The sequence below is a fragment of the Panthera uncia genome, chromosome X (genome assembly GCF_023721935.1).
Source record: "Panthera uncia isolate 11264 chromosome X, Puncia_PCG_1.0, whole genome shotgun sequence".
NCBI classification, from domain to species: Eukaryota; Metazoa; Chordata; class Mammalia; order Carnivora; family Felidae; genus Panthera; species Panthera uncia.
The window spans coordinates 53,471,382-53,496,926 of record NC_064817.1 but is presented as its reverse complement, the minus strand read 5'-3'; the positions used below and the strand labels follow the sequence as shown (position 1 = coordinate 53,496,926).

General features: G+C 46.0%; 1 protein-coding gene across 1 annotated transcript in view; it reads right to left on the bottom strand.

Moving 5' to 3' along the window:
• NALF2 (NALCN channel auxiliary factor 2) overlaps positions 1–4,908 on the bottom strand; it is a 26,008-nt gene extending 21,100 nt beyond the window's left edge. Inside the window, exon 1 of the mRNA XM_049643904.1 lies at positions 3,710–4,908. Coding sequence (XP_049499861.1) covers positions 3,710–4,570 — 861 coding nt within the window. The 5' untranslated portion in view covers positions 4,571–4,908. The remainder of the gene's footprint in view (positions 1–3,709) is intronic.
• Positions 4,909–25,545: the final 20,637 nt, after the last annotated feature.

The window sequence follows — 25,545 nt, the reverse complement described above, 5'->3', positions numbered from 1 at the left end:
GGGGGGGCTGTGGCTTTGTGGGGGTGTGTGTTTGTGGGGGGGGTGTGGCGGGGGGGGGGGGGGGGGGGGGGGGGGGGGGGTGCTAAGCAGGACATGCCTCCTTTGCACTGTGACAGCTCTTCTGAGGTTGGAAGTCAGAGCCCATATCCTCCCGAGTCTCCTTTTCGCCTGTTGAAACAGCTGCTTCAACTCTGTCCAGGAGAACTCAGGTTCCAGCCCCCTCCCCACCTGCTCAGTGTGAGATCCAGAATGAAACACACACAGTCTACCAGGTGGGTTCAAGCCTATCCAGAATAGAGTAGAACTATCACATCCTTCCTTGGCACCAACCTTTACTTATGTGGCCCTATGGCTTGTAAGAGAGCTAATTGTCCTCTTGGGATTCTTTCCTTTCTTGGATGAGAACTATGAAAGAAGAAGCCAGGGTTTTGTTTTCATTTCCACCACTCCCCGTAGTCGCAACATCCTGAATTTTGAGTAGGAAAGGGGCAGAGGTGGGGGAAAAGGCAATCAGCAGCAGGCAGCGGCCCGGCAGGGTTGGGACGGGGGAGAACTATGGGGGAGTGAGGTGGCTGTCCAGTAACCACGGGAAGGGCTGGGAGTGAGGGCCAAGGGGAGGAGGAGCTAAGAGCTTAGAATGAGGGTGTGTGCACAAGGAAATGAGGGAGGGGTGGAGCACTGGCCTGGGGTTGGGAGAGGTCAGGGTGGGGGTGGGCAGCGGCCTGCCTAAGTTAACATCCCCTGCTGTGCGAGAGGAAGTCAGTCGCACCTTAAGGAAATGTTGCAGCTGGTACTAAATTGGGAGGTGTCACAGGCAGCAGTGAGGACAGGTATGATTCGTGGGGGCCTGTATGGCCCAAAACAGGGCAGAATGTTGCCAAAAAAGAGAACAGGGTTTCTGGGGCTGCCCCGGAAAGATCTGACTGAGACACTCAGGACAGGGCCCCAGGAATGGGGCGGTTACCTGGCCCTGGACCAGGGGTTCCAAGCTTGGTTTCCAGAAGTAGAGGAAGCCTCCTCACCCTGGCCTGGGCTACAGGCTCTCTACCCAGGAGAAGCTTTGAGGATGGGGCATCATCTCCAAAGGATCCCCTTTGGGGCAGGGGCTGGACAGGAGGGCTTGGAGCCTAGGGGCAGGCTTGGGAATTGGCAAAAAGGACTGGGATAGAGGTGGAATGGTGGGGTGAAGAGAGAGGGGCTGCAGGTAGGAGCAGAGCAGGTCTGCCTTCTCCCTCAGTGCCCATAATGCAGCTGCAACCCAGAGTCCTGGGGGCCTAGACCTCAGCTGAGGGAGACAGCGCTGAAGACGAGGGGGAAAGACTAGGAGAAAGCTGGCACTGCCCTTCTCCCAGCACAGCTGGCAGCAGGAGAGCAGGCAGAGTTCATTTGAGAGGGAGAGCAAGAGAGTGACAGTGACAAGGAGACAAAGGAGAGCAGGGAGGGCCCCAGCCAAGGGGAACCTGATGGGAGGCTAGGGCAAAAGCATGCCTGTGCTTCTCTGCAGAACATGCAGGTTGGAGGCCTGGCACTCCTACGCATCAGCTAAGTGACCTCACACAAACTGCTGGATTCCCCCTGCACCTCAGTTTCCTCATCTGTGAAATGGGGATAATGGTGCTGGTATTGCCATCCTCCCTGGGCAGTTGTGATCTCATAATATATGCGAGAGGGTAAAACCCTAAGCACAACATCAATGTCAGATGTTACATTATTATTACAAAACACTATCAGCTATCTCTTCCCACTTAAATCTCACAAAAGACTGAGGATGTAGGCAGAGGGAGGATTAGGGTCCCCGTTTTACACATGAGGAAATGGAAGCTTAGACAAGTGAAGTGACGTGCCCAAGGTCACACTGCTAACAAGTGGTGGAGGTGATAAGGCCTCCTGAATCCAAGACATCCTTTCTCCTACATCAAACTGCTTGGTAAAAATAAGTAATATGAGGGATCATTATTTAGTGTGGCATCAGACAGAGCTTGAAGGCAACTATAATATGGGAAAAATAAACCCATGGGAAAGTTGTGGTGTGGTCTCTCAGGCATCCTGGTGACAGAAGAGAAGAAAAATGATTGGGGCCATGGGATTGGAGGGAGGGCCACAAAGATAGACATCCTTTATTCTGTCTGCTAGTGGACCACATCCCTCTGCTCTCACCGAGTGTATATCTGTTACTGACATCGAGGGTGTGTGTCTGTCTACATGACAAAACGTGTCCTTCTTCATGTGACAGTTCTTCTGCCTGTGTGTCTCTGACATCGTGGGGAGACACGCTTGTGGGGGACACAGTGTCTGCTTCTATGGCACTGTTTGTGGGTGCGACAATCTCTCTATATCTCTGTATGACTTTGCCTGGTGTGGTGGTGGTGGTGGTGTATGGCAGTGTGTGTTTGTCTGTCTGTCTGTACACCTTTAAGAAGTGGAATACCTCATTTGGTAGTGTGAGTGAGGCAGTGAGTCAGCTGAGGCAGAGGGAGGCGGGAGGGAGACTGCTAGGTTACGAGAACAGGAAAAAGGAGGAGAAAGTGAAGTCAGGAGCAAGGAGCTGCCCCTTTTCTCCCCAATCCCCTGCCCAATCCTTAAGAAGCTCACGAAGAGCATGGAACCCTGAAGAAGTCCACGGGGGTCACATTTCATGGAAAGGGGGCACTTTCTGCCCCTCCCCAAGGCCTCAGAGGGAGACAAGTGAGGATAGGAGTCACTGTCTCCCTCTCCAGCTCTCGGCCCCTAGCTCCAGGATGAGTGAGGCCACCACCCCACCTGGTCTCCTCCTCACTTGACCCTTTGACCTTGCTGCTCTCTTCTCTCCCCAAGGCAGGCCACCTGGCCAGGCTGAGCAAACAGGGCAGTAGCACCACATCCCAAATGCTTACAGCCGCCATGCACCTCTTGTCCAGAATGACCCTGCTGAGGGTCAAGAAGTTTCTCCATCCCCAGCTCTGCCCTAGGCAGGCCCATTCTGCTGCGGCCTCCCCTCTCCTCTGGATGCCTGTTCCTAGCAGCCAGACAGCCAGCTTCCCCTCCACTGCTACCCCAGTTTATTGGGAAGGCACTGGGAGTTTTGTAATGCACCAGCCTCCAGTGGCCTTCCCACAAGCTGCTGTGCCCTGTTCCCAACTCCTTTTATCAGGGACAAGGAGCTGGCAGGTTCCCTCCTTGGGACAAGACAGGCAACCCTGGGCTCCACCTCAGGTCATATAAGGTCAATAAGAGCCTGGTGCCCCACCAGCAGGAATGCCTCTCCTCTCACCCATTGGCAGGGGCCAGAGGGTGAGGTTTAGGTTGGCAAATATTTCTCCTTCCACCTTTGGCCTTCCCCCTGCACCAGTCAGTCCCAGGACATTCAATTCCAGCCAAGGAAAGGAAGGGGACACCACTGGCTGAGAATGGAGACTGGGGAGCCAGATCCCTCTTTCCACCCCTTTGTCCGTGACCCCTCCCTCCTCATTCGGGGGCGGGGCACCAGGAAGCCCCAGTCCGAAGGTGCCCAAACCCGGAATTAATAGAAGTTGGCCAGGTGGTTAACTGACCTGAATCCCTGAGGCCCCTTCTCTGGGGAGGGTCCCAAGGTACCATTCTTAGTGCTCTACTGTGAACGGTGGGGGTGATGGGAGGAGGTGAAGGCGGAGACCTCCTTTTTTCTCCGGGTCCCACCGCCACCGCTCCCGCCGCCGAGGTAGGTGGTGTGCCCGCGGACGCCAGTCCCTACCTTACAGCCTTTCGTGCAGGACCGGATTGAGTACTCTTCTGCCTGTAAGTATTTATGCAGCACGAGGTCGAACTCGTCATATTTTTCCTGAGCATGTCGGTCGAGCCGCTGGTACGCCTCTATACAGTTGCTACACACCTCCCAGGCCCCGGAGCCCGGGCTGGCCACCACGGCCAGAAGGTCCCCCAGCAGGGTGTCCAGGCTGCAGTCCAGGCTGTCGGGGCGGTCCATGCCCAGCAGCAAGTCCCAGACCGTGTAGGTGTCGCAAAAGGAGAGAGTGAAGTTCCGAAAGTGGCCTTTGAGCAAGTTTTTTTTGGCGGAGGGGAACTCGGCCGGGGCACGGGAAGGGGAGTCAGGGGGCCGCAGTGGGGGGGCTGGAGTAGTCGGTTCAAAAAGTCTCTGCAAAGATTGCAATTTGGTGCAAGCTGCGTCCAGCCCCGTGGGCTCTGGGACGCCACCGCAGTCCGGCCTGGGACCGGCAGCGGGGGCAGCTTTGGTCAGGTTGCTGTATTGGGGGCCGCAGGTGCCCGGGGATGCGCTGGGCTCGCCGGGCGGCGGCGGCCGCAGGGGCAGCACCGCGCGAGGAGGCATCGGCTGCCGCTCCCGGCCGGTCCCCCAGGGCGGCCGCATGGCGCTGCTCAGCTCCCTGGCCCGGGGCCGGGCCCCCGCGCACAGCCACAGATGGTCAGCGAGCAGCACGGTGAAGAAGAGCAGGGACGCCAGGGACAGTCGCCATCGCTGCGCCCGCTCAGAGTCAGCGCAAGGTTTGTCGCTTGGCCTGGGAGCCCAGCAGCAGCAGCAGCAGCAGATAGTCAGCGCGGCGGCGTCTTTCCCGGGCCACATCCAAGCGCCCCTGAACATATTTCAGGGGGGTCCGGGCTGGAGAGATCAGGTAGGCGCGAGGCCGGACGGCCGTCACTGGCGGGAGAGCGGGCTGCGCGCCGCTTCGCGCTCCTTGGCGCCGTCCAGGCTCTACCTCGGGGGTTGCATGGTGAAGCAGGCCAGCCGGCCCGGGGCCCCGCTCAAGGCCAGAGTCGCGGGGTGTTCTCGTTCCGTCCCCGCGCTCCTCCCGCGCTCCCTCGCTCGCAGTCTGGGCGCCGCCGCCCGGCCCGCTAGGCACTGCCCGGTGTCCCGGCGGGGGGCGGTGCGGGGCACTGGGGCGGTGGCGGCTGCGGCGGCGGCGCCGCACTCCTCATAGTGTCGGGCCCCTCAGCTGCCCTCGGCTCCGCGCCACTCCGCTCCGCGCCACTCCACTCCGCGCCGGCGGCCGCCCGGCTCGCACTCTGTTCTGGCCGTCTCGGCTCAGCGCAGCTCTGCGCCCCTCAGCGCCGCCGTGCGGGCCCGGCCACCGCGCTCCGCTCGCTCGCCCCGCGCCGCGCCGCTCCCGCCCGCTCGTCCGCCCGCCCGCCTGCTGCCTGCTCCGCGCCGCTCCCTGCCTCGCTTGCGCCCTCCTAGGCCCGCCGGCCGGCCCACTGCCCGGCCCTTCGGGCTTCGCTCGCGCTCTGGCCGTTCGCCCAGGCCGGTCCCGGGCCGGCTCCGCTCCGGCTCCGCGCCTGCTGCTCCCAGAGTTCCGGCTCGGGCGGGCCACCTGGCTCCTGGCGGCGCCACAGGCGCCGGACGCCGACACGGGGCTTCACTTAGTGCGCCTCTCGCTTCCGTCTCCCGTTAGCACCTATGTGGCGGCCGCCAAGCGGCACGGCCCCGTGGCTCCCGCTGGCCATGCCCCCTCAGTCTGTCGCCATCTTCCGCTGTGCGGAGAACACCTTGAGAGCCCGAGTGCGAGTGTATTTGGGGGGGGAGCGGGGCGGAGAAAGAGGCACTGAGAGGAGGAGGGAGCGGGACTGGGGCCCCGACTGCGCCTGCGCCTCAGGACTCACCGCCCCCCCCCCCCAGCCCCCGCCAGCCGCAGCCTGTGCTGTTTGGGGATGTTTCCAGTCCACCCCCAACTCCATTCACTTCAGCGCCTCCGTTCATCCGCCCGCTCCCCGCGTGCACACGCCACACGCTGAGTCCCAGGCCCCGGCGCTCTCCCTCCCCCGCCCACCTGGGCGCCAGCCTCCCTCCCCAGGGCGGCTGCTCACTCTCCGCCACACACCCCCACCCCCCCAACCCCCGAGGGCTAGGGGACTTCTGAGGGTGATTCTTGGTGGCAGGAGGCTAGAGGCTTCTCCTTTGCGTCTCGCTGCCTTCCTGGGTCGCCTCCCCCGTCCCCGTGACTAGGCGATGCTGGAGCCGGCTGCGGATAGAACCAGTCCCTTGTCCCTAACTCCCTGCCCGAGGCGGCCCCTGGTGCTGAAGGACAGCTCCCAGCTCTGCCGCCGCAGAGGACAGGTCTGGGAGAGCGCCCTGGAGGGGGCAAGACGGTGGGCTAAGATGGGTAGTAGAGATAGGGTGTCGTTTCTGCCCTTACTAAGATTTACAGCAGCCTCTCCCCCTTCCTAGCTTCCTGACTCCCCCTACAGGCTGCTGAGAAAAGCTGAGAGAGAGTTAGGGAAGCTGCGCCTCCCGGATGGAACCATGTGCTTGGGGCCCTCACAGAGTCACATGGCACTAGGAACTCAGACGTACAAACGTCCTGCCGCGCCACTAACCTTGTTTGGATTCCACCAAATCACAGACTGGTCCTATTGTCTACTTCCTTTTCTCACAACCTTCCACTCCCAGTAACTCCCCCATTCAAAATTTTAATCAGCCATTGCCAGTAAATTTGTGTTAATATAAAGAATAACAACAATAAAGAAAATTGTCTTTATTGAGCGTATACTAGGTGCTAGGTCACTGCTCAAGGTACCTTAGATGCATTATTTCATTTAATCTTCACAACAATCTTAATAAGATAGGCACTACTGTTATCTTCATTTACCTATGGGGGAAGCTGAAGTTTAGAGAGGGTAAGTTGCCTAAGGCCACATAGTTAGTAACTGATGAAGCCAAGACAGAAACCCAGGCAGTCTGGCTCGAGAGCTCTCTTAACACTCAAGTAAAGCCCTGGAAATATGAAGGAGTGGAAGACACAGTCCTACCTTAAAGGAAATTACAGTCTATATGAGGAAACAAAGAATATATGTTGGTTAGTGGAGGGATTCATGGACTGGAGACTTGGGTTCAAGTAATAGTTCTACCACTGAACATGAGGTGTGTCCTTGAGAGAATCTTTTCTTTCTCTGAGTCTTGGTTTTCTCCTGAGTAACATGAGGAGATGCCAAGGGCTAAATGAGATAGGTGGGAATCATTAGCACTACTCAGGGTGGGCTGGGGTGGATGCATGAAAGGTTTCCAGAAGAGTGAAAATTTGAGCTTGTTCTAAAGAAGTAGCAGGATTTGGGTGGGTGGGAAGGGCATTCCATTTAAGAGGACTGTTTCAGGGATGAGAAGGGACCCTGTATGGTTGTGAAGCCATAGTGTGACAGTTTGGCTGTATTGGTGGTGAGAGCTTGTGAGGAAGGGAATAGAGACATATGAGACAAAGGACAAAACTGTCAGGCATTTGGGAAGCCTATTCATTCATAATGTTCCAAGTACTATGTTGGGGACTAGGCAGGAGACTGAAGTGGATCAGACATGTCCCCATCCTTGAGATGCTCTCACAGTTGAATTAGAGATGCAGACATTTTATTTAGTTAGTTTTTTTTAAAGTTTATTTATTTTGAAAGAGAGAGAGAATATCCCAAGCAGGCTCTGCACTGCCAGCTCGGAGCCCAATGTGGGGCTCAAACACACCAACCATGAGATCATGACTTGAGCTGAAATTAAGAGTCAGACGCTTAACTGACTGAGCACCCAGGTGTCCTGGGATACAGACATTTTAAAGAAGAAATTGCAACTGAGTGCAATAAAGATAAATATGAGTGGGAGGAAGGAGAAGTTTCCCTCCCATAAGGGAAAGGAATGATTCACTCTGTCAACTTCCCTCAGAGACAACTTTGCACATGGGCATATGAGTTGAGGCCATTCATTCATTCATTCATTTGGCAAACATCTTTTGAGGATCTGTTATGTTACAGATGCTGTACTAGGCATCAGAGATATGGGCATGAGTAAAATATGTGTCTTGGGCTGAAGGAGTTTAGTTGAAGTCTTAAGAGATGAGTAGGAATTGGCTGGACAGATAGGAGAGAAAGTGGTGTGTGAAATATGTCCCAGGCAGAGGGAATGTCATGTGTAAAGGCCCAGGAGCAAAGCCAAGAATGGCATGTTCAGAAATCTGCAAAGTAGTTCATTGTGAATAGGTGTGAAATGGGAGCACTGCCAAAAACGAGGCGGAGGATTTGGCAGGAGACAAATCATGAAGAGCCCTGGGTGCCATGCTAAGTAGTTTGGACTTTATCCCAAGGGTACTAAGAGCCACAGAAGAGGCTGAAAGGTTTTCAGCAGGAGGTGACACAGTAAGATTTGTATTTTTAGAAGATTCATTTGGCTGTAGGATAGACATTGGGTTGGGGCAAGGGGAGACTTGAGACAGGTAAACTGGTTAGCAGACTGGTTAATGGTTCAGATGAGAGGTATTAAGGGCTAAACAAAGACACCAGCAGTAGGAGTAAAAAAGAAATACACATAGGAGGGAAATGACAGAAATTAAAGGACCTAGGACTGGCCTAGATATAAGGACGAAAGTAGGGCCTGAAGGAAGATGAAACCAAAGGGTTTGAGTTAGTGCCATGGGCACGACTACCCCTGCCTCCCTAAGAACTGTCTTTCCAGAGCCATTCTTTGTTTAGTCCTTGGAGGGTTCAGCGTTCTGTTTAACAAAGAAGGCTAATAGCTTACAGATGCCTGGTTCCGAGCTGATTGGCAGGGTCACAGTGATTGACACCCTTGAATGCCAATGAAAGAGCAGCTTGCCAGGCTTAGGCTATCAGCTCTGAGCACCTCTGGAGCTTTCTGTGAGAAGTCACTCAGGCAAGACTCCCACCCTCTCCCAGCGCACACAGGGCCTAAAGTGTCTCACAAAGGTCCATTATCACAGGAGCACAATGTAACAATAACTTACCTACACAGTACCTGCTGCACACAAAGGAGAAGTAGTAGCATACCAGCGGTCAGAGGAAGCTCTCATTTTCTCCCTCTGGATGACACAAGAAATTGGGATTGTGGAAGGGAAGGCATTGGCTTCTAATCAGGCCCCTGGAGTAGAAAAGCCAGGTGTGGAGGGGGACTGCTGCTCCCCAGAACTGGTGAGCCCTGGCTAGCATTCCTCCTCCCAGTCCTTTTTCTCCACCTGCTCCAGGTTAGCAGAGCCAGAGGATAAGGGTGGGTCACTTCTGATGGGACCCAGACTGCCCAGGAAGAGTGATACAGTGTCCCCAAACCTGGTAGAGGGAAGACAACTTGGAGTAGAAGAAGGAAGGGAAGGTTTTCCACAGTGAAATTCTGACAATTAGAAAGAAGAAAAAGTGACAGCCACTTAAAGAGACAAATATGGTTACACAGAGAATTTTCTGTTAAGCTCAGATCTTAAAAGTTCATGGGAAGAAGATGCAAACAAGGACTCGTAATTAAAGCTAAATCTAATAACCTATAAGAAGAGTGCCAGGATGGCTAAAGTACAGCTTGAACTAAAACTTGTCAGGCTCTGCCTGGATCCCATCCTCTTTCCCCCTTCTCCCTTTATAGTTGGAGTACTTTTCCTCTGACCTGCAGGTTACACCTGTCTTAAGACAGGAAGGATTGAAGTAACCTCATCTTGTATCAAGTAGCCCTTTTGCCACCAATCTGAGTCTCAAGTTTCCACGGAGCCTCTGTCTCATTGTGCAGTTCTGATCCCTGGCCTTCTGTCTCATGTCCTGTGTCTGAGTACCCCAGTCAGAGACCCTGCCTGACCACCAGTTCCCTATCAAGTCCTAGGCCCAGTATGTTCTTTTAGTCCACCATCGAGGGAGAAGGTCCTGACCCCAAGCCCCCATTCAGTGGCTAAGACCTGATGGCCTACTGATGGACTCCTCTGGCCCCAACTGCCCACTTTTATTTCTAAATGTCTAAGTTCTTGTATTCATGTTAGCCCTCCATTTGGATCCCAAGCTTTCCAATATTGTAACACTATGTCAGTTAGGTGTGCTTTTCGCTGCAGATAATAGACAACTCTACATTAATGGCTATTTAAGATAGTTTATTTGTCTTATGCAACAAAAATTCCCTGAATACATGGTCTAGGCTGGTATGGCAGTTCAACAATGCCATCAAGGCCCTGGCTTCTCATCTCCACTGTCCTTAGGATAGGCTTGTTTTTTGTCTCATGGTCACAAGACACATGCTATAGCTCTGGGTCTCATGTCTGTATTATAGACAGGAAGAAGGGGAAAGAGCCACAGGGAAAGAAGGCTAAGGACAAAAAACATTCTAGAGAGGCTTTGGCTTTTTGTTCAGAATGAACACTCTCCCCAGTGACATCTACCTACATCTCTTTGACTAGAACTGTGTCATATAGACACTCCCAGCTGCAAAGGAAGCCAGAAAGTCCACTACTTTTAGCTGGGCACACTAATGCTCTGAGCAAACTTGGGATTCTGTGAGTAAGGAAGAAGGAAATCCTTATAGGGCAAACAACTGGTAGCATCTACCATGAACCCCAACCACCAACTGCTTGCCTGGACTACTTTTCCTTTATACTAAACCACCAATATACCGGGTGTTGACTGCTACACTTGACTTCCTCTCAGCAACTACAGCTGGTTTGTTCCTCTAGCACAGGATAGAAGAGAACTGCCTGGTTTAACAACAGCACATGTGAAAAAGACCTTGATTTGATTGCAAAGTCAATACAAGCCAACTGAGTGATGATGCTGCCAAAAGAGATAATTAGATTTTAGGCTGCATTAACAGAAGTATAGAAGTAGAACAAGAGAAAAGATGGTTCTGCCCTTCTCTATACTTGTCATATCCTACCTAGAGCTCTGTGCTCCATTCTGGACAACCCATTTAAACAGGGATACATTGGCTAAGTACAAAGTGTCCAAAGGTGGGTCACTAGGCTGGTGCACCTGAAGCCATATCATATGAGGAACAGCTGAAGGACCTAGGCTTAATTGGTCTAGAGGTAAAGAGACCCAGGAAAGAGCCCCCAGAGTGGAAGGATCAGAAGTAGTCATTCAAGTTAGGGTTTAGAGCCAAGAAGATTATAGCAAGCAGGGTGGTGTCAAGTGATTAAGTTGGGGGATGGGAGAGAGAATCAATAACAATAAAAATGCTTACATAGTGCTTAGTATGTACCAGGTACTGTTCTAAGCATTGACATATGTTAAGTCCATTAATTGTCTATGCAACAATTCTGAGGTACGAAATGTTATTTTCTCCATCTTCCAGATGAAGAAAGCGAGGGACAGACAGATTAAGGCACTTATCTAAAGCCACACAGCTAGCAAGTGGCTAAAGCAGAATTTGAATACAAGAGTTCATGCTCACCTTAGAACAGCGTTAGTGATTATGGGTAATTACTTAGATTTGAGCATCAGATAGCATTTGCAGCTTGCTTGATTATTTGTCAGTGGTGGATGAGTTGGCAAATAGGGCAGAGAGATAGAGGGCCCTATTTTATTTATTTTTTAATTTACATCGAAGTTAGTTAACATATAGTGCAACAATGATTTCAGGAGTAGATTCCTTAACGCTCCTTACACATTTAGCCAATTCCCCCTCCCACAACCCCTCCAGTAACCCTCTGTTTGTTTCCCATATTTAAGAGTCTCTTATGTTTTTGTCCCCCTCCCTGTTTTTTATTATTTTTGCTTCCCTTCCCTTATGTTCATCTGTTTTGTATCTTAAAGTCCTCATATGAGTGATGTTATATGATATTTGTCCTTCTCTGACTAATTTTGCTTAGCATAATGCCCTCTAGTTCCATCCATGTAGTTGTGAATGGCAAGACTTCATTCTTTCTGATTGCCGAGTAATACTCCATTATATATGTATACCACATCTTCTTTATCCATTCATCCATTGATGGACATTTGGGCTCTTTCCATACTTTGGCTATTGTTGATAGTGCTGCTATAAACATGGGGTGCATGTGTCCTTTTGAAACAGCACACCTGTATCCCTTGCATAAATGCCTAGCGGTGAATTGCTGGGTTGTAGGGTAGTTCTATTTTTAGTTTCTTGACGAACCTCCATACTGTTTTCCAGAGTGGCTGCACCAGCTTGCATTCCCACCAACAATGCAAAAGAGATCCTCTTTCTCTGCATCCTTGCCAACATCTGTCGTTGCATGAGTTGTTAATGTTAGCCATTCTAACAGGTGTGAGGTGGTATCTCATTGTGGTTTTGATTTGTATTTCCCTGATGATGAGTGAAGTTGAGCATTTTTTCATGTGTCGGTTGGCCATCTGGATGTCTTCTTTGGAGAAGTGTCTATTCATGTCTTTTGCCCATTTCTTCACTGGGTTATTTGTTTTTTGGGTGTTGAATTTGCTAAGTTCTTTATAGATTTTGGATACTAACCCTTTATCTGATATGTCGTTTTCAAATATCTTCTCCCATTCTGTCTGTTGCCTTTTAGTGTTGCTGATTGTTTCCTTTGCTGTGCAGAAGCTTTTTATTTTGATGAGGTCCCAGTAGTTCATTTTTGCTTTTGTTGCCCTTGACTCTGGAGATGTGTTGAGTGAGAAGTTGCTGCAGCCAAGAATCAAAGGGGTTTTTGCCTGCTTTCTCCTCGAGGATTTTGATGGCTGCTTGTCTCACATTTAGGTATTTCATCCATTTTGAGTTCATTTTGAGTTTATTTTTGTGTATGGTGTAAGAAAGTGGTCCAGGTTCATTCTACTGCATGTTGCTGTCCAGTTTTCCCAGCACCACTTGCTGAAGAGACTGTCTTTATTCCATTGGATATTCTTTCCTGCTTTGTGAATGATTAGTTGGCCATACGTTGGTGGGTCCATTTCTGGGTTCTCTATTCTGTTCCATTGATCTCAGTGTCTGCTCTTGTGCCAGTACCATACTGTCTTGATGATTACAGCTTTGTAGTATAGCTTGAAGTCCGGGATTGTGATGCTCCTGCTTTGGTTTTCTTTTTCAAGATTGCTTTGGCTATTCGGGGTCTTTTCTGTTTCCATACAAATTTTAGGATTATTTGTTCTAGCTCTGTGAAGAATGCTGGTGTTACTTTGATAGGGATTACGTTGAATATGTAGATTGCTTTGGGTACTATTGACATTTTAGCAATATTTGTTCTTCCTATACAGGAGCATGGACTTTTTTTTCCATTTTTATTGTGTCTTCTTCAATTTCTTTCATAAGCTTTCTATAGTTTTCAGTGCATACATTTTTCACCTCTTTGGCTAGATTTATTCCTAGGTATTTTATGGTTTTTGGTGCAACTGTAAATGGGATTGATTCCTTGATTTCTCTTTCTGTTGCTTCATTATTGGTGTATAGGAATGAAACCGATTTCTGTGCGTTGATTTTATATCCTGCAACTTTGCTGAATTTATGGGTCAGTTCTAGAAGTTTTTTGGTGGAATCTTTTGGGTTTTCCATACAGAGTATCACGTCATCTGTGAAGAGTGAAAGTTTGATCTGCTCCTGGCCGATTTGGATGCTTGTTATTTCTTTGTGTTGTCTGATTGCTGAGGCTAAGACCTCCAATACTATGTTGAATAACAGTGGCAAGAGTGGAAATCTCTGTCATGTTTCTGACCTTAGGGGCAAAGCTCTCAGATTTTCCCCATTGAGGATGGTATTAGCATTGGGTCTTTCCTACATGGCTTTTATGATCTCAAGGTATGATCCTTCTATCCCTACTTTCTTAAAGATTCTTTTTTATCAAGAAATTATGTTGTATTTTGTCAAATGCTTTCTCTGCATCTATTGAGAGGATCATATGGTTCTTGTCCTTTCTTTTATTGATGTGATGAATCATGTTAATTGTTTTGAGGATATTGAACCAGGCCTGCCTCCCAGATATAAATCCTACTTGGTTGTGGTGAATAATTTTTTTAATGTATTGTTCTATCTGGTTGGCTAATATCTTGTTAAGGATTTTTGCATCCATGTTCATCAGGGAAATTGGTCTATAGTTCTCCTTTTTAGTGGGGTTTCCTTTTTAGTGGGGTCTCTGTCTGGTTTTGGAATCAAGGTAATGCTGGCTTCATAGAAAGAGTTTGGAAGTTTTCTTTCCATTTCTATGTTTTGGAACAGTTTCAAGAGAATAGGTGTGAACTCTTCCTTAAATATTTGGTAGAATTCCCCTGGAAAGCCGCCTGGCTCTGGAATCTTGTTTTTTGGGAGATTTTTGATTACTAGTTTGATTTCTTTACTGATTATGGGTCTGTTCAAATTTTCTATCTCTTCCTGTTCCAGTTTTGGTTGTGTATATGTTTCTAGGAATTTGTCCATTTCTTCCAGATTGCCCATTTTATTGGCATATAATTGCTCATAATATTCTCTTGTTATTGTTTTTATTTCTGCTGTGTTGGTTGTGATCTCTCCTCTTTCATTCTTGATTTTATTTATTTGGGTCCTTTCCTCTTTCTTTTTGATCAAACTGACTAGTGGTTTATCAATTTTGTTAATTCTTCAAAGAACCAGCTTCTGGTTTCATTGATCTGTTCTACTGTTTTTTTTTTTTTTTTGATAACATTGATTTCTGCTCTAATTTTTATTATTTCCTGTCTTCTGCTGGTTTGGGGTTTTATTTGCTGTTCTTTTTCCAGCACCTTAAGGTGTAAGAGTAGGTTGTCTATCTGAGATCTTTCTTCCTTCTTTGGAATGCCTGGATTGCTATATACTTTCCTCTTATGACCCCCTTTGCTGCATCTCAGAGGTTTTGGGTTGTGGTGTTGTCATTTTCATTGACTTCCATATACTTTTTAATTTCCTCTTTAACTGCTTGGTTAGCCCATTCATTCTTTAGTAGGATGTTCTTCAGTCTCCAGGTATTTGTTACCTTTCCAAATTTTTTCTTGTGGTTGATTTTGAGTTTCATAGAGTTGTGGTCTGAAAACAAGCACGGCATGATCTTGATCTTTTTGTGCTTGCTTATGGCTGATTTGTGTTCCAGTATATGGTCTATTCTGGAGAACGTTCCATGTGCACTGGAGAAGAATGTATATTCTGCTGCTTTAGGATGAAATGTTCTAAATATATCTAAGTCCATCTGGTCCAGTGTCTCACTCAAAGCCATTGTTTCCTTGTCGATTTTTTGATGAGATGATCTGTCCATTGCTGTGAGTGGGGTGTTGAAGTCTCCTACTATTATGGTATTACTATTCATGAGCTTCTTTATGTTTATGATTAATTGATTTATATATTTGGGTGCTCTCACATTTGGCGCATAAATGTTTACCATTGTTAGGTCTTCTTGGTGGATAGACCCTTGATTATGATATAATGCCCTTCTGCATCTCTTGATACAGTCTTTATTTTAAAGTCTAGATTGTCTGATATAAGTATGGCTACTCTGGCTTTCTTTTGTTGACCACTAGCATCTCCATCCCCTTATTTTCAATCTGAAGGTGTCTTTAGGTCTAAAGTGGGTCTCTTGTAAACAGCATATAGATGGATCTGGTTTTCTTATCCATTCTGTTAGCCTATGTCTTTTGATTGGAGCATTGAGTCCATTGACGTTTAGAGTGAGTACTGAAAGATATGAATTTATTGCCATTATGATGCTTGTAGAGTTGGAATTTCTGGTGGTGTTCTCTGGTCCCTTCTAATCTTTATTGCTTTTGGTATGTATGTATGTATGTGTGTATGTATGTATGTATGTATTTATATTTTCATCTTTTCTCCCCTCAGAGAATCCCCCTTAAAATTTCTTGCAGTGCTGGTTTAGTGGACACAAACTCCTTTAATTTTTGTTTTTCTGGGAAACTTTTTTATTTCTCCTTCCATTTTGAATGATAGCCATGCTGGGTAAATAATTCTTAGCTGCATATTTTTCTGATTCAGCACATTGAATATATCCCACCACTCCTTTCTGGCCTGCCAAGTTTCTGTGGATAGGTCTGCTGAAAACCTGATCTGTCTTCCCTTGTGTGTTAGGGACTTTTTTTTCCCTTGCTGATTTCATGATTCTCTCCTTGCCTGAGTATTTTGTGAATTTGACTATGATATGCCTTGTTGATGGTCGGTTTTTGTAGAATCTAATGGGGGTCCTCTGTGCTTCCTGGATTTTGATGTCTATGTCTTTCCACTATGATTTTCTCACATAACCCTTCTACCCCTAATTCTCTCTCTTCCTCTTCTGGGACCCTTGTGATTCTGATATTGTTCCTTTTTAATGAGTCACTGATTTCTCTAATTCTTAAATTGTGCTCTTTTGCCTTAATCTCCCTCTTTTTTTCTGCTTCATTATTCTCCATAAGTTTGTCCTCTATATCACTGGTTCTCTGTTCTGCCTCATCCATCCTTGCCACCGCAGCATCCATCCATGATTGCAGCTCAGTTATAGCATTTTTATTTCATCCTGACTAGTTTTTACTTCTTTTATCTCCACAGAGAGGGATTCTAATCTATTTTCAACTCCAGTTAGTATTCTTATTATCATGACTCTAAATTCTGGTTCAGACATCTTGCTTGTATCTGTGTTGGTTAAATCCCTGGTTGTCGTTTCTTCATGCTCTTTCTTTTGGGGTTAATGCCTTCATTTAGTCATTTTCAATGGAGAAAATGGATTAATGAGGTAGAAAAATTGAAATTAAAAAAATTAAGATTAAAAAATATTAAAAATTAAACACACACACACACACACAAATAGAATAGGTGATGCTAGATTCTAGGTGTGTTTTTGTCTGGGTGTTGAAAGTGGTTTGATAGATTAGAGAAAAAAGGGAAAAAAAGAGGAAATCGTTTGAGAATTTGAAAAAATAAATACACTGAAGTAGACTAAAATGAAATGATGGGAGTAAAATAGAATTTGAAAAAATTTACACAAAAGTAAAGAGTATAGTAGAAAAAAATTAAAGAAAAATATTGTTAATAAAAATTAAAAGTAAAAATGAATTTTTTCTCTTTCTGTATTCAACAAAAAGAAAAGAAGGAAAAAGGAGACAAAAGAAAAAAAAGGAAATCGTTTGAAAAATTGAAAAAGTCAATACACCATAGTGGACTAAAATAAAATGATGGAAGTAAAATAGAATTTGAAAAAAATTGCATAAAAGTAAAAAACGTAGTAAGAAAAATAACGAAAAATAATTTTAATAGAAATTGAAAATAAAAATGAAGTTTTTATCTTTCTCTATTCTAGAAAAAGAAAAGAAATGAAAAAGAGAAAAAAGAAAAAGAAAAAAAGGAAATTGTTTGAAAATTTGAAAAAGTGTATACACTGAAGTAGACTAAAATAAAATGATGGAAGTAAAATAGAATTTGAAAAAATTTACACAAAAGTAAAAATATAATAAAAAAGTAAAGAAAGATATTTTTAAGAAAAATTGAAAATAAAATGAATATTTTCCTTTTGTATTCAAGAAAAAGAAAAGAAGTGAAAAAGAGAAAAAAAAAAGAAAGAAAATTGAATAGATGGACCTGGTAACAGATTGAAATAGTACTGAAATTACTCCGTTTCCCCCTAGAAGTCAGACTGTGGAGCGCTTTATAGTCCATGAACTAAGCAGGTGGTAAGACTTGTCTTCTTGAAGAGCGAGGTTGGTTCAGTTGGGTGGGGCTTAGTGTAATGGCTTCGTTCTCCACTAGATGGCGCTGCTTAGGCGCTTGTAGGCGTCTTCGCATGCGCGGGAGTGGTGAAAATGGCGACACCCAGCTACCCAGTCTCTAGTATAGGAACTCTGTTCTTCCTTGTCAGCAATCACACACCCGTCCTCTGTCTTCAGCTTTTGTCCACTCCCCGCGTTTTCCTGTCTGTGACCAAGCCCCAGGCAGTACCTCTCTCCTGAGTTTTGTCTCAGATGCGGCTGTTTTCCCCAGCCCCTTACTTCTGAAGGACTGTGGCTTTGGCCTGTTCCAACCCCTCTGCAGGAGAGTCTCACCAAGCAATGACCAAATGTTGGCTGCACCCAGGAACACTTGCTGGATCCTGCCGCTGCCGGTGCCCCGAGACTGTGGCCAGGTGCCAGCCCACCCCAGAAAAAGTTCATGAGATAGTGTAGCAGCAGCATTTCAGGGATTATGGAAAATCACAACACACATCTGACACCAGTCAGACCTTGTTCCAGTACCAGCGAATGTGGCTGTTCTCTGGGGTCTGCTGGGACCAGGTGGCCTCAACAGTTTCTACCAAATGTCCTTCCAGCAACGGAACCACTTTTTCCCATGTGGCCCAAGAACCTCCCGGACCCTACTCTGCTTCTGGGGATTTGCCCTTCCTACCAGAGTGCCACCAGGTATTGAGCTGCGGAGTTGCAGACTCTGTGCTCTCCTTGTTTACAGTCTTAATGGAACTTAAACCCTCTCCTTTCTCCTTTCTTCCTTTTTAGTTTAGTCCCTGTGGCTGTTTCTAATTTTCCACTTTCTCTCCAGCTGCTTTTGGGGAGGGTTTTTTTTCCATATTCTCCCCCTGGTCTCTGTTCTCTGACCACCCGCAAAAGCGGCTCCCTGCCTGCTGCTGCTTCTCACTCCCCAAGTTCACCTTTCTGTGCCATGTACCTGCTGAATTCTGTGGTTCAGTTTGTGCAGATTGTTGTGTTAATCCTCAAATCAGTTTTCTAGGCATGCAGGATGGTTTAGTGTTGGTCTGCTGTATTTCATGGACATAAGACACACAAAAAGCTTCCTGCTGTCCTGCCATCTTGGCTCCTCCTCCATTAAAATTCATTTGTGTAAGAACTCTATTTTGTTAGTTTGAAGGCAAGACTTCAAACATGTAAGAATTGGGCATTCCAAAACTCAGAAGCTAACCCAGATGTTTTTTTCAAGTTCATGTGAATCTGGGATAATATTTGGTACTAAAGCTAATTTAAGGCTGTTGGTTTAATTAAAATAAATTGTCTTTAGAGTTAAAAAAAAGAAACAAAAAAACCCAAAAACAAGCCAAAATGAAACCAAAACCGATTTCCTCATGCTTCTCATAGCAAGGATAAAAATATGCTGCCTTAGCTCTATCCAAAGAGTTCTAAAGGTTATTATTTTGGGCTAAGTGCTAGTCCCCACATTTCACAATATAGAGAATTGAGGTGCCATCTGTTATACTGTATGTGGGCTACTCTTGGTATCTGGATATTAAGAGTCTGCTAAAACTGAAGCGTCAGACTGTGGAGGCTGTACATGTCAAAGCCATGCCTCTCAATGTATGGGGTTTGCTTTCACCTGAACTGTGTGATAGTAAATGATATCAATCACAGTGGAGTTCTGAGAATCACCTGAGAAAGAAATTTATTTTTCTTAAGTTTATTTTATTTTAAGAGAGTGTGAGAGAGCATTAGTGGGGGGAGGAGAGAGGGAGAGGGAGAGAGGGAGAGAGAAAGACAGAGAGACAGAGAGAGACAGAGAGAAAGAGAGAATTCCAAGCGGGCTTCACACTGTCAGTGGGAAGCCTGACGCAGGGCTTGAATCCACAAAGCATGAGATCATGACCTGAGGGAAAGCCAAGAGCCGGGCTTAACTGCCTGAGCCACCCAGGCTCCCCACAAGAAATATATTAATCAGAGAGGAAACCATGGCTGAAAAGGAGGCCTCTAACAAGTCTGGGATTCAGGTTTCTGCAGTATTGTCTGGGGAGGGAACCCAGCCCTCAAACACTTGCTCACTGAGGTTGGAGATACGAAGCGCCCTCTCTGTGAACACAGACCAGATCCAGAGAGGGAAGGAGCCAGGCCTATGCCATTTTGGAGCCCGGATGTAGTACAGACATGAGTGAGTCCCAGTGAAGAGTTAGCCATTATTGGCTCAGAGATGTGTGTTGTGGAATCTGGGCTATTTGGGTTTCTGGTGTTGCCTTATGCTTCCCCCAGAGTGTTTCAGGAAGTTCTTTGTGCAAATACTGTGACAACAGGTGATGAGAAAGAGGCAGAGCCCTACTCTGTGGCCCTCTGTGGAGGTCCTGAGAGTGAGATGCCCTCCTTCCCAAGGTCTTCTTTGCTCCAATCTGGCAGACTCTGTGTTCTGTTTTACCAAGGGAGTGACAGTGGTAAGGTTAGAGTGAGACCTAGGACCTTAAGGGGAAAGGAAGATTCAATGGGCCAGAGTTGGGAGTTGATCAGAGCTTCTCCCATGAAGACTCTCTTTTTAGTGCAATTGGTTTCTCCTAACAAGGGAAGTGGTTTCTTTATTCACTAGGTACTTTTCTTATGGGTCAACAAGAGACCTACCTATAGAGACAAAGGTAGATTTTCCATTTGCCAGTGGGCAGATGGGCCCCTTCAGCACTGCTCTTCAGATCCTCTCTGGAGCCACTCCCTAGGCTGGGAAACGCCTTGGCCAAAAGGCTACTGGTCTGGGATCTGGTGCAGATTGCTGGTTTCTCTGCAGCTTCCTGCCTCATCTGCCACAGGGAGTTGCCTAGTGAAAGGTAAAAGGTAGGACCAGGGGACAAGGAAGGGAGGGCCTCCACCCTCCACAGCTTAATATCAAGTCACTGTCTGCCTCATTCTCTGCCACTGCAGAGCTGGATATAGAAGGGAACCTAAGAAGTGGAGGTCTTAAAGCAGCAGAACCAACTGAGCAGTAGAGTCTCAGTCACTTTGAATGCTGGTCCATGCATGACCTGAGACTTTGACCCAAGGAAAGCCTGGGTTGCCTAGACTTGGGCTTCTTCCTCAGTCCCTCCCTCAAGTTCTTCCTGCACTGCTTCTGGGTGGGGGCCCACACCCTGGCATATGCTGCACTTTGGCTCTGTAGCTGTCCTATACCCCGGAGAGATTATGGTTCATTTCCTGAGGTTTGGGACATGGTGCAATGATCTAGAAGTTGCCTCTTTTAGCTGACCTTATGGACTCTAGTCTATGGCTCCCACCCTCTTCAGGAAGCAGGACATTGGTAGTCATAACAGCACAGACTTTGGAGTCAGGCAGGCCTGGGTTTCCATCCTAGCCTAGTGAGCACAAGTGGTTAGAACCTCTCAGTTCTCCTATCAGTGAAATGGGAAAAGTAGCTACTTCATTGTCTGTTGTGTAGATAAAATGTCATGATGGCTCTTAAGTGCCTCATACCTGGTCCTCAGTACATTTTAGCCCACCCTGAACTATGCTTTGTAGGACAAGGTAAGCATTCTCCTTTTCTTCTTTCATGTTGTCTTTCTATTCTGTTCAGTTGTTTGAAACACATTTGTTAGCAGATTATTAAGTCTGGTTCTCTGCTCGTAAGAAATTCCCAGAGGGGACAATTTCTGTGTATAGCAGAGGCTTGTGGTCCAGGGGCAAATATCCTGAGATACAGATCACCCCTGCAGAGAAAGCGGGCGTCTTAGGCATGAGTTGGGAGAAATGTATTTGTGAGTGGGAAGAGTGTTGGGAGGAAGTGATCTCCACCCTCTAGATAAGGAAGACAGAGGGAGGGGTGCCTGGGTGGCTCAGTCAGTTGACCATCTAACTCCTCATTTTGGCTCAGGTCATGATCTCATGGTTTGTGAGTTTGGGCTCTGTGCTGACAGTGTGGAGCCTGCTTGGGATTCTCTCTATGTCTCTCTCTGCCCCTCCCCCCTAATAAATAAACATTAAAAAAGGAATATAGAGGGAAAAAGCCTCACAGAGCTTCTAGTGGTCATCTCAGAAGGGAGTCAGGAGATAGAGCACAACCTCTCTAATCTCAGTCTTCTCTTCAATCTCAGTCTCCTCTACCTGGAGACTTTAGGAGATAGAGTCTGACATTTTATGTTCATTTCACTGTAACAATTCACCGAATCTAGTAAAAGCAATGTGTTGCTATTGTTACTTCTGTTTTGTTTTGCTTTGGTGGTCATCAATAGAGGATTGTCATTAGATTTATTTTTGGAGGAGTGCCATGATGACTTTATCTCAGTCTTTAGCCAGCCCAAAGAACAGCTGTGCCCCACCCAAAGGGATGAATGCCAAGGACAGCTTTAGAGAGGAAAGGAAAGGAGGCTGAATACCTAGGCCTTTAGTAAAGAAGCCAGTAGATCTCTTGAGGTTTGTCTGAGTCTGACTCATGGTCTGGCTGTTTAGGAGGAAAAGCACGAGGCTTGCCTAGGGTATACCTTAGGGAAGTTCAGCACCTTCACAGGTTGGTCTAGATTCATAAGTGGGTCTGTTTATTTTATTATCTCGGTGTCCTCCTGAGTGGTTGCTATCTTGGGCTTTGAGATGTCAGTTAACAGATTATTCCTTTCTGTTCTGAAGTCTGAGCTTGCTTCTGGAATCCCCCAGTAATGACCTTTTAGGAGTGCTTCTGGCTTTCAGTTCATTTGTGGAATATAGATGGCCAACGTCTTCTGAGTTTAGTAACTAATCAAGCTAGCACTGGTTACCATACTTGCCCTCTTCCCCAAGAAATGATCAATGACTTATCCTTTTTGGTATACCCAGGAGAATGGTGAAACTCTCCCTAGAATCCCTGAATTTGGTACCCTCAATTTATGGACTATAAAAGTAAGAAGGTAGTTCTTCCAGGCCAGAGAGGCCAGTATGGTGGACATGGGGAAAAGCCATTGCCAGAATGATCTGCGAGATAATTTGAGGCAGTATTTCTGAGCAGGAGTTCTAGGTTATGAGAGCTGAGCCTAGAATATGAAAAGTGCGAGAAGACTGTTTCCATGTAAAAGTCAGTTAGGGAAAGAGAGATATCTGTGCACATAGTAAAAACTGAGCTAAATTATGTACAAATATCTGTCCTCTTCCCTTACCATGCTTTGGACTTACTTATTTTGGCATTTTGGGTTTCCAAGGCTGTACCAGTGCCCTGGAGCCTTTCCTCATCTTTGACTTTTGCTTTTTGGACTTCCTTTACTCCCTACATTGAGTCAGGTCTATACTGGCCTGCAGGGATGTGATGCTGCCTGGGATCGAGCTGACCCTGGATATGACTCCATGCACAAACACAAACAGATTCTAACCCAGGGATTCTGAGTGTAGGATAAGTGTTTTGTAAATTGGCCTCTGCTGCCCCCACCAAGATAACTGAGGTTATTTTTCCTCACCTGAGGTGACTTGTGAAAAAAAGGCTATCAGACCTCCAAATTACTGGCCACTTCCCATAGTATTTTAGAGCCACCCCTAGCCTTCTCTGCAGTGCTTCTGGGAACATGGATGTCTCTTTGGACAGGGGCAGGACACAACTTGGCCAAATCCTGGTACTGGAGTGGTTTAGGCCATGACTGGAAGGAGCTGCCACCCACTTTAGCTTGTATCCAGACTCCCCACCTCAGAGCTCTTCTAGGGAGATGGAAACTTAACAGGAAAGAAACGTGTTTAAGACACTGGGAATGGAATGATTTCTCTCAGAGCATGCTCAGCCTTATAATCACCAGCCTGAAGGCCCCTAAGATCCCCAAGCACCCATCTCAAAGTCTCTGAATATGATCATTCCCAAGTGTGCTTTAAAGTTAACCCAGAAGCCATGACTCAACCTCTATTGTTTTTTGCTAGGTAGCTCTGGCCCAGAGGTGGCCTAGAGCTTCTCAGGCATGAGTTGAGAGCAATGTGTATTAGCTCATCTCCCACACTCTGGGCTCTACACACCTTTGGGCATTAGGGCATGGATAGAAAAGGAAGCAGGCTCTTGATCTGATGTAAAAGATATAGGCTCCCCCGCAGACCTCAGGGAAATGTCACATTGCTGTCTGAGAGAGTACCACTTTACCTACAGAGCCATAAAACCAGTGCAAGGCCTAGCCTGACCATCTAGGCAGAAATAAGAAGACCGGTTTGGAGCGTTTATGCCTCTCTGAGTATGAGCTGGCAGAGTAAAGATACAACCAGCATCCCACCTCCCAGCTTGAGAATTGGGTGAGGAGAGGGTTCCTAGAAGTAAATCTAGCAATGTTTATCCTAGGCTCCAAGTTCATCCCTCATTATTCTGGAAAGATGCTGCTCATCCTCACTTTTTGGCTTCTTTCTTTGGGTATCCCTTGTACAACTCCTTCCTGTATCTGAGAACTTTACCTTATTTTAGAGGCAGAGCTTGACCAATCCAGGGGCAAAGTTAGAAATCTAGAGTCATAATAATCAAGCTCTCTAGGTATTTTACATGTATTATTTCATTAATCCTCATAAAAACCTTGTGAAAGAGGAATCACTATTATTGTTTTTTATAGATGAATAAACCAAGTCTCTGAGAGGTGAGATGATTGCTACAGGCTCCCACAGGTAGATCTTGGAGGAATCTTTTACACATATATCTGGCTTTAAAGTCAGTGATACTCTTGCAGAATATCACCTTTTGTTGTTTTGGATCTTTTCCTCTTCCTGATCTTTATATTCTACCATATGTCAAATCTATAGATACTAATTTATAAATAGCTCCTATATCTGCTCTCTCCACTCTCTCTGTCTGTCCCTCCTCTATTTCTTTCTCCTGTTTCCTATACTGTCTCTCTTTATTGAAATAAAATTTAGATACAGTGAAATGCACCTGTCCTAAATATCCAACTCAATGAATTTTCGTGAATGTATATACCATATTTTGACCACCACCACCATTGAGATAGAAAACATTTCCATCACTTTGAATGATTTTTCATTTCCACTTTCAATTAATCTTTGGCCCCTACAGGCAACCATGAATGTTTTCTGTTACTATACATTAGTTTTCTTGTTCTAGAATCTTATATAAATGGAGTAACACAGTATATACTCTTTGAGGTTCTACTTCTTTTGTTTATATAATGTACTCTATATTCTGTATGTTGCTATGTGTATCAGATATTTTATTCCCTTTTTTGGTAAGAGCTTAATGGAGATATAATTCACTTACCATACAATTTACTCATATAAGTGTATAATTCACTGGCTTTTAGTCTTCTCACAGAGTTGTACAACCATCACCACAATTGATGTTAGGGCATTTTCATTAGCCCAAAAAGAAACACTGCACCCCATAGCTGCCACACTTCAGCTCCCCACTGCCCCTGCCCCCAGCACTAAACCATTAATCTAGTTTATATGTTTATAGATTTGCCTATTGGGGATCTTTCATAAAAATGGAAATATAAAATATGTGTTTTTATTGTGACTGACTTTTTCCACTTAGTATAATGTTTTCAAGGTTCATCCATGTTGTAGGATGTATCAGTACTTCATTCCTTTTTATGGCTAAATAGTATTCCATTGTATGGATATAGAACATTTGTTTAACCTTTCATCTGTTGATGGAGGTTGGGGTTGTTTCCACCTTTTAGATAATATGAATAATGTTTCTATGAATATTCATGTATAAATCTTTGTGTAGACACATTTTAAAAAATTTCTCTTGGATATATACCTAACAGTGGAATTGCTCTCATACAATAACTTCAAGTTTACATTTAGAGTAACTGACAAACTGAGGATGTCCTATTTTTTTCTTCATTAAAAAATAGTTTTGCTGGATATAAATTTCTTGGTTGATATTTACTTTTTCTTTCAGTACTTTTAATATGTCATGTCACTGCCTTCTAGTCTTCATTGTTATTTATTAGAAGTCAGCTACAAGGGGCCCCTTGCATGTGATGATTTGTTTTTCTCTTGCTGCTTTTAAGATTTTCTCCTAGACGTTGTCATTCAACATTTTAAGTCTGATGTGTGTGGTGTAGATCTCTTTGTCTTTATCCTACTTGAACTTTGTAGGGTTTCTTGAATGTGTAGATCAATGTTTTTAGTCAAATTTGGAAAGTTCTCAGTCATTGTCTCTGTCTGGGTATATTTCTGCTTCTTTCTTTGCTCTCCTTCTTGTACTCCCATTATATGTATGTTGGTGCACTTAATGGTATCTCACATTACCCTTGGGTTCTGTTAACTTTTATTCTTTCTTTTTTCTCTCTGTTTTACAGATTGTATAATCTCTAATGATTTATCTCCAGT